At 56.0% G+C, this 8,740-nt stretch overlaps 1 protein-coding gene across 8 annotated transcripts in view; it reads right to left on the minus strand.

Moving 5' to 3' along the window:
* Positions 1–3,627: 3,627 nt before the first annotated feature.
* LOC116822242 (guanylate-binding protein 1-like) overlaps positions 3,628–8,740 on the minus strand; it is a 78,819-nt gene continuing 73,706 nt past the window's right edge. For 6 of the 8 annotated variants that reach the window (XM_075071217.1, XM_075071222.1, XM_075071226.1 and 3 more), the window contains 4 exons: positions 8,413–8,625; positions 7,780–7,882; positions 7,466–7,659; positions 3,628–6,820 (listed from right to left, as the gene is read on the minus strand). In XM_075071217.1, the coding sequence (XP_074927318.1) occupies positions 6,605–6,820; positions 7,466–7,659; positions 7,780–7,882; positions 8,413–8,625 (726 nt within the window). In that variant the 3' untranslated portion in view covers positions 3,628–6,604. The remainder of the gene's footprint in view (positions 6,821–7,465; positions 7,660–7,779; positions 7,883–8,412; positions 8,626–8,740) is intronic. The other 2 variants (XR_012656865.1, XR_012656864.1) reach the window with 2 other exon arrangements.

The raw sequence follows: 8,740 nt of genomic DNA on the forward strand, positions 1-8,740 counted from the left end.
CCCCTCACCCAGCCCCGACGTCGGGCCGAGTCCCTGCCAGCCCCACAGCACTGGTGACAGACTCCAGGGACGGCAAATCCCCTCGTTCAACCTGCGAGTGCCCCGTGCCCCACACTGCAGGGGGAGGCGAAAAACCCCTGGGTCCCAGCCCCCAGGGTCGGTGCTGATCCAATGCCGTGCTAGGGGCGCTGTGCTGCAGGGAGCAGGGTGGGGGCTCAGCAGGGGGCACCGAGCTGCAGGGGTGGGGGCTCAGTGTTGGGGGAGCACTGGTGGGAAGACTTTCGCCCCCCCACCCCTGCCAGCTTTCCCGGAATCAGCCCTGTCCCAGGAAAGGCTCCGGCTCTTTCAGTTTCCATCTGACTGGTGCATTCACAGGATTCAGAGCAGCCAGACCCAGCTCGTCTCTCCCCCGCCTGCCCCCCTCCCGGTACCACGGACATTTCTCTGGACACACTCGCTCCACCCGCAGCAGCAGCCCGAAGGACGAACGGGCCGCAGAGACGGGCAGGAGAGGGAGTGATAACCAGAGAGACACGCTCATAATGCCCCTGCCCAGGGGCTGCGCACCCCGTCAGCACTGCGGGCAGTTCTGGGCACCCAGCTCCAAAAAGATCCATTCGAACTGGAAAAGGGGCCGAGACGGGCGCCACATGGGGTGGAGGAGCTGGACTAGCTTCCGCCTGAGGAGAGATTGAACTGGGACTGTCCCACTTGGGAAAGAGACGACGAAGGGGGGTGAGCAACGTCTGTATCATCACGGCTGGTGCAGAGCATGTGACCCCTTCGCATGCCAGGCGAACCGGGGCCACCCAATGAAAGCAGCCCCCAGCCCATGTCCCCACCCCCTCAGGTGCATCGGCCAGGGCAGGTGGGGGGACTGGGACTCCCCACGGCAGCTCTGGCTTCTGGCCTGGTCAGGGGCAGGGTGTCGGGGGGAAGAAGAGGAGCAGGGACAGCGCCATGGAGGGGGTGGGACCTCTTGGCCCCCCCACTTCTACCGAGATTCCGGCCCCCCTGGATCCTGCCCAGGTAGGGTCATTAGACCTATGGGTAGCACCGGTCCCGAGGTGCCTGGGCAGTCAGTCGCAGGATCCCTTTTATTGAAACAAATGCAAAAGTGCTAAATGGAGGAACGTGTCTTCAGATCGGCTGGTCCTGTAAAGCGTTTATTGCTTTACGAGCCGTAATCTACTTTTCACCTCCACTTGTTAAAACGTGGGGGAAGACGCAATCGTCTCCTCTCCGATCCACGGGCTCCCAGACGCTGGTTTTGCTGCTGCTTCAAACTGTCCTCACAGAAACACACTCTGTTCTTTCAACCTTTTTTCTCTAACCAAGCAGCCAAATGTATCACAGCACAAGCACCCAACATCCCCCCTCTTCAAACACAAACAATGATCAATTATTTTTTCAAAATGGCCAATGGCGCCAAACCTCGACACCGACGGAAACGGGGAGGGAGGGCAGGACACGGAGCGTGGAAACCACATGGTGATGAACACTATCGAGCCGTGTCCTCCTGAGGTCATTTTGCACTGCGCTTTGAAGGCCCCGAGTCCTCAAAAGAATGACAATAGGCACATTTCAGGAGTTGTTAATAGCATAACAGAGGAGGTGAACCTGCACCCCCGGGTTTGTATTCTAAGCCTGTTTTTAATGGCGGTTTCAATGATTTACCACCACTGAGGTTTTGGAAATGTGGGAAAACACCAGCAAAGTGGTTTTGTGATCTCAAACCCCCCATTCTCTCACTCCGAGCTCCGTGTTCATCAGCTGCTGTTTCTACAACATCACGGCCTCAATCCTTATGCTTTTTTGCTTAAGGCAGCGCACATGGCTGGTAAAGTCACCAAGTACAATCCCTGCAATGCAGCTGCCTCGCTCTGTGCTTCCTTTACTTTAGGATTGGTCAGAAAGGCAGAAAAACATTTGTCTTCATGGCTGCCTGTGGATCTTTTGCTTTTAACGTGTCAGTGGAATACAGCAGACCTCAGGGATGCTTTGGCAAAAACAACCCCAATAACTTTTCACACAGGTATCCAAAGTGCACCCCGTTCATACTTCAGAAAAACAAAAGTGCAAGGGGGGGAGGGGAAGCAACTGATTAACCCTGCAAAGTCATTTTACAGGACAGTCGAAAAGCAGCAAGCGCTGAGCAAAGACTGGGACTCTCTGGGTTAAGACAGTGAGGAACCCTCACCCCTGGTTGTTATCCTGGCTCTGGGAGGAAAGTGGAGGGCGTTACCTGTTCTTGCAAACCCTGAATTTATTCCCCCAGTGGCTGTTGGTTTTTTTGCATGCCCGGGCAATGGCAGGACTGCCTTTCTCTGCTGCGATTAACGGTTTCTGGGCAACTCCATCTGTTAATACATCAGTTCTAGACTTTAAGCTGCTCACTCTCCATTTTCCACTTTGAAACTCTTTTCTCCATGCCCTGGTTACCAAGTCATAGCTCCTGTCTTTTAAGGCAGCTGCTTCTAACTCCACACCCTGTAGCGCAAAATTATCTGTAACCATCCCTAACTTCAATCTACAAGCCCCAGCTGCCTTTCCTGGAGCAACCCCAAGTTTGAAAGATTCCTGGCAGCTTTCTATAATGCTGCAGTGACGCTGCACTTCTCATGCTTTATAAAAATATGTTTGTAACTGGAATATGCTTTATGCAAAAGGTCCCTTGTAAGGTATCATTACAAAGCTTATAATCTACTGAGTGTGATCATCCTGTTTGTATGAATGTACCAGTCTTGTATCTAAAACTAGAAGTATAACTCTGAAGTCCTGTTATAATTATGCAAAGTGTGGACCATTAATGGTGGTTTAGAATCTTGATGGCTCCCATCAACCAGGACAATTGGTTGTAAATGCCTCTGTTTACTTGCAAACCTTCCTGTGAGTCAGGCCAGGAACAATGAAGGGTTGGGGGGTCTCACGGGATCTGTGTTGCAGCAGGCTGGCATGTCTGGCTCAACAAGGCAGAGTCTGGAGTCCCAAGCTGCCAAGGAAAACGGACTCAGAGGTAGTTTCGACACATCAGGTGACAGGCCCAAGGGGTCTCTGTCACCGAACCTGTCACACTGCCGGTATCATATCTTTATCTGGTTTTGGCTTCATGCCTTTATAATATACTTCAAATCCATTACAAGCAAACCCAAGTGCCTCCTTTTCCTGGAAGGCTCCTGTCCACATGTGCACGAACCTCATTTTACTACCCATTTACCAAGGAGGATGGGCTCCTCGGCTAGCCCCCACCCCTCAGGTCCCCTTCCTTGGTGTCTGGAGTGGGCATTCTGCCACTAGGCGGCAAATCTTGGCTAGCGGAATGGCCTGGGAGTTCTTTTATTATTCATTGTGTTAGACTCGATCAATTTGGTCCAAATGACCTTAGCATGCCCACATTCCACACCAAATCTGTTACCCGCCGAACACATGACTTCACCCCTAACCCTCCCTCGTGGGTACTCAGGGTATAATATAGGGCTCCCATCCCACCCATCCTCATAGGTACTCGGGGCATAAGAGACCCAGTTTTACCCTCCAGGTGCTCAGGGCTAACCCCCATTTCCAGTGGGCTCAGAGCAACACCCATTCCCTGGGGATGGATCTGCAAAGACTTTTTCCTCCAGTGAATATCCTTAAACATGTGCAAGTATTTATGAACAATTAGCAACAAAGCAAAAGAATACACATGTCAAGCGTCTTCGTGCTTTTCACTCCCAACAAAGGCAGAGAGACGTCTCCAGCTTCGGTCTTGAACTGTAGCCTGGTTTTACATTCCAACAAACTTGTTTTCTGACCCTCATTATAAGGTAAAGAGAAGGACGTCTCCTATCTCTATCTTCAACAATTCTTTTACCCAATGGATCGCTACGCAAAGCCATTGACCAGTCGTTTTCTCGACACGGGGGTTCACGTGGCTAAGACTTCCCTACTCATTCGCTTTTGTATTTTTCAGAGTTAGTAAAAAGTTCTCAAGGTCATTTATCTTTATGCTTTGTTATTGGGATTCACTTGCAACAGCACAACCTCCGACTTTTCATTACCAAGAAGCTGCTGCAGGAACTCAAGGTTAGCTTGTGCAGTCTCTCCCCATTCCAATGACTGTGTGAATATCTAGTCCTGTGAGTAACGCTGCAGCTGCAGCTCATCGTTTTCTGTCTGTCTATTACATCAAGGCTGAATTCTCCTGACTCCACAGTTTCGTTTCCACTCGTGGTGGCTGAGCACAGCAGATGGCTGTGAGTGATGCTAACTCCAGACACAAGGTGGCTGTGGGTCAGGTCAAGCCCAGGCCTCTCGTTACACTCCCCACCTTGATGGCACTTTACCAAAGCCTTTGTCACCACCACAGGAATCCAATGCTCAGACCTGCCGAGCTCAGGTTTGCCTCCTGGGGAAGGTCAAGAATGACATTTGTGGACTTCCTTCTGCACAGTTCTCCTTCCCCGGCAAGCCAAAGCCACCATGCTTACCAGTAAAACCAGCTGAACCCTCACCACAACTAGATGTAAGGCCCCATGGGAGACCAACCCAACAAAGATTCCCACAATTTGTGTTTCAAATCTTTACTAACCCTCTTAAACACGTGTTTAATCTTATAGGTGGAGTAATGGACCTTGATTCTGCATGCTTCTTCCTTAGCAACAAAGCTCCTCCTCTATTTCGGTGGGTCCTGTGATTATTGGCAGATTTGCTCGCCTCAGAGATTCACCATGTGGGTCAGGGAACCTCCCAGACACCTTCCCCTCTGGTAGAACCCACAGTCCAGGTCAATTCCTCCTGTGTCTGATCAGGAGTTGGAAGGTTTGGAGGGAACCCGGGCCTGCCCTCTACTCCGGGTTCCAGCCCAGGGCCCTGTGGATTGCAGCTGTCTGTAGTGCCTCTTGTAACAGCTGTGTGACAGCTACAACTCCCTGGGCTACTTCCCCATGGCCTCCTCCCAACACCTTTATCCTCAGCACAGGACCTCCCTCCTGGTGTCTGATAATGCTTGTCCTCCTCAATCCTCCAGCAATGCGCCCTCTCACTCTCAGCTCCTCGTGCCTTGCTCCCAGCTCCTTGCACGCACACCACAAACTGAGGTGAGGTCCTTTTTAAACTCAGGTGCCCTGATTAGCCAGCCTGTCCTAATTGATTCTAGCAGTTTCTTCCTAATTGGCTCCAGGTATCCTAATTAGCCTGCCTGCCTTAATTGGTTCCAGCAAGTTCCTGCTTGTTCTGGAACTGCCCCTGTTACCTTACCCAGGGAAGAGGGATCTGCTTAATCTGGGACTAAGATATCTGCCTTGCGACTCTCCTGTAGCCATCTGGCCTGACTGTGTCACACAGCGTGTCAATAATTCCTTCAATAGGGGTGTGCAAGCAGTCGTTTTAAAACAGTCAAATTCACTCCAGTAGGTGGAAGCTTTATCTTGGACTACAAAGTGTATGTCACCTGCCACTGGTTATGTGTGAACGCAGGCGCTGGGCATGGGAAATCACGACCTCCAGTTGTTACAATGTGGTGAAAACGCTTGTTTTCATCTGGATGAGGAGGTATTTTGTGCAGATAGTGGATGATGAGCACCGGGCAGCAGCTATTCAAACACACACAGTTACTGCCCATTCACACAACCCTAGAGTCATTTGCAAAGGGGTTAACAGCATAACGGCATTTTCCCTCTGCTATTGCGAACCCACGTCCTGCGGCTGTAAGGCCCTTCCCACTGTGACGCCTGGGTTCTCTCCCTGGCTCTGGGAGGGGAGAGGGGTCTAGTGGTTAGAGCAGGAGGGCTGGGAGCCAGGACTTCTGGGTTCTCTCCCCGGCTCTGGGAGAGGAGTGTGGTCTAGCAGTTAGAGCAGGAGGGCTGGGAGCCAGGACTTCTGGGTTCTCTCTCCGGCTCTGGGAGGGGAGTGGGGGCTGGTAGGTTAGAGCAGGAGGGGCTGGGAGCCAGGACTCCTGGGTTCTCTCCCCAGCTTTAGGAGGGAGTGGGGTCTAGCGGGTTAGAGCAGCAGGGGCTGGTATCTCTAACTAGCATTTTGAAGCTTTCTCCACAGACATGAGCCACCTGACTCCAGGAGCTGGGGCTTTACGGGAAAGGATAATTATCATGAGACTCACGACAGACTCATGAGAGTCTGCATCACTGCAAATCTCTCCGAGCTGGTGACCCTGGCTGAGCCTGCAGCCGCTCGGCTGGGGGGATGACCCCGCAGGTGCAAGGGGAACAGGTCAGAGCCCTTGTGGCCTGTGTCTCTATCCTGACACAGGGGATGTTTAACCCTGTGTTTGCCATGCCGGGTTTCCAGAGATGGAGGCAGCTGTTGGCAGTACAGGGGCCATGACACACAGCACAGCAGTTCTGAGTGCACCCACAGGACGACCTCACTGCAAAGAATCCTGCTGCCCTCTGCTTAGGGGGCAGAGCTGAGCCCCAGCATGCTGGTGGGTCTGGAATTAGGCCATGTTTGAATCCAGTGGGGGGCCAGCTCCAGCCAGGAAGCAAGGAGGTTGGGAGCCTTTGCTGGACATTCCTAAGCTGCTCACTGGCAGAGTGTCCTGTGGCAGGGGGTTCCGCAGGTGAACAGGCGCTGCGGTGCAGAAGCGAGTGTGCGGCCAGGGATCCCATCAGAACAGGCGCCGGATGAAGTTGGTGACGACCCCGGCAGCCCTGCCGATGAAGCCGGGTAACATGAGGGTGGCCACGTCGGTCAGCACCCCCAGCGCCGACTGGATCCACGACGGCTTCCGGATCTCCTCGTTCTGCTGCTGCAGGTGCCGGATCTGGTCCTCCAGGCGTCCGGCCTCCTCCCGGAACCCCTCCCTCAGCAGGGCCGCCTGCTCCTGGGGGGCAGCGAGAGCATGAGGGGGATCCCCAGCCCGCCCCACAGGCAGGGAGAGGTCACGGCAACAGCGTGGGGCTGGCCTGGGGGAATGTGGGGCCGGGGTGTGTGTGTGTGTCCCTGCCACCCCCTACTGGAAGGGATCAGCCCTGCAATGTGTGTGCACGTGCCGTTCCCCACACTGCGCCCCCCAGCAATCCCATCTCGGGGGGATCCGCCCCATGGGCCCATCTAGCCCAGTATCCTGCCACTGCCTGCCATATGCCAGCACCCTGGCTGCCCCACAGACGGAAGTCCCACCCCTGGGCAGGCAGAGGCTGGTGGCAGGGGCACCCTTGCCCAGGCTGTGCCCATCCGAAGGACCGTCCCTAGGCGGGTGCAGGGTCCGAACACACCTCCCACCCCAGCCCCACCCCACCTCTTCCTGCCCCCTCCCTGCCCCCATTCTGCCCTGCCCCCTCCTCTCCCAATCATTGCTGGGAGCCGTCAAAATGGGGCAGAGCAGAGCTGCTACCAGCCCCTGTGCCACTGAGGCCCCACATCTCCCTGAAGCATGGGACCCCCCAAAGCATGGGGCCAGGGTTGACCACGACGGGTCTGTCCATCCATCCCCCGCAGCGCCAGGCACCCATGGTCCCCTTGGTACCTTCAGTTTCTGATCCATCATCTTGCCCTGCTCCTCCAGCAGCTTCTTCCTCTCGTCCTCCAGCTTCGTCTCCAGCTGCCGCAGGTTCTCCTGGTAGCTGCGTTCCCGGTCCTCCAGCTTCTGCTGCAGCTCAGCCTCCTTCTGCTTCAGGATCTGCTGCTCCCGCTCGGCCGCCTCGGCCCGGGCTTGCTGGGCTGGCACGGGGAGAGACAGCTGGGTCAGCATGGGGAGGGCCATAGTGACTCTGCCTGCCAGGCTGCAGCCCAGGCACCCTCTCCCCTGCCCCAGCAGCACGACTTCCCGCCAGTGGGTACCTGCCATCTCCTTCTCCTTCTCCGTCAGGGCCTCGTCCGTCTGCAGGATGGACTGGGCCACGGCCTCCTTGGACTGGAGGAACTCCTGCAGCACCTCCTCGGCCTGGGGGTGGAGAGTGGGAGCCATCAGGTCGGGGGGGTTGTCACGCGGGGCCGGATCCAGGTCGGCAGTCTGGATCGTGGCACCGGAGAGTAATGGGAATGGCTGGCTCAGCGGGACAGGGGCTGGGACATGGGGCCTTTCCTCTCCAGGGGGCACCAGCTCCCATCATCCCCAGACTCAGCATTTGGTTCCCACTCGACACCCTCGGCGCCAGTTCCGGATGACCCGGGGTCTGAACCCGGTTTGTAACAGGACAAACGGCCTCATCACCCAGGCACTAATCGGGCCCCCGCCCCCCAGCAGAGCGGCCGAGGGCTGGAGGGGCCACGGGAACCAGGTCCCCCCAGCACGCTGGCAGGCGGGAGGGCTGTGAGAGTGGAGTAGGTTCACTCTGTGATGCTGCCCCGGCTCAGGGGAGGAGCCAGGAACTGCCCAGGTGAGGGAAGCTGATGCCTAGTTCTCAGCAGGGCTTCCCAGGCTGCATGAGGGGGCACAAAGCCCCACAGAGCCGAGCACCAGCCCTCTCCTACCTTTACTCCCTTCCCCGGCACCTGCCAGTATCTCTCCACCATGCACTGCCGGTCATCCAGGAAGCGCTGGTAGCTCCCAGGCACCGAATAGACCCCCTGGCAGATCCGGTCCTCCAGCTCGTCAGACAGCTCCAGCAGGGCGGCCCTGCAGCGGTCCAAGGACGCCAACTCATTCCGGCGGCAGAGCTCCTGCTTCTGCTCCTCCAAGTGGTGCTGCCAGGTTGGGCACAGACAGGGCAGGTGTGAGCCGGGTGGGTGCAGACAGGGCGGGCGTAAGCTGGGCGGGGTGCAGACAGGGCGGGCGTGAGCTGGGTGGGGTGCAGACGGG

Source organism: Chelonoidis abingdonii, chromosome 11 (assembly GCF_003597395.2).
Source record: "Chelonoidis abingdonii isolate Lonesome George chromosome 11, CheloAbing_2.0, whole genome shotgun sequence".
Classification (NCBI taxonomy): domain Eukaryota; kingdom Metazoa; phylum Chordata; order Testudines; family Testudinidae; genus Chelonoidis; species Chelonoidis abingdonii.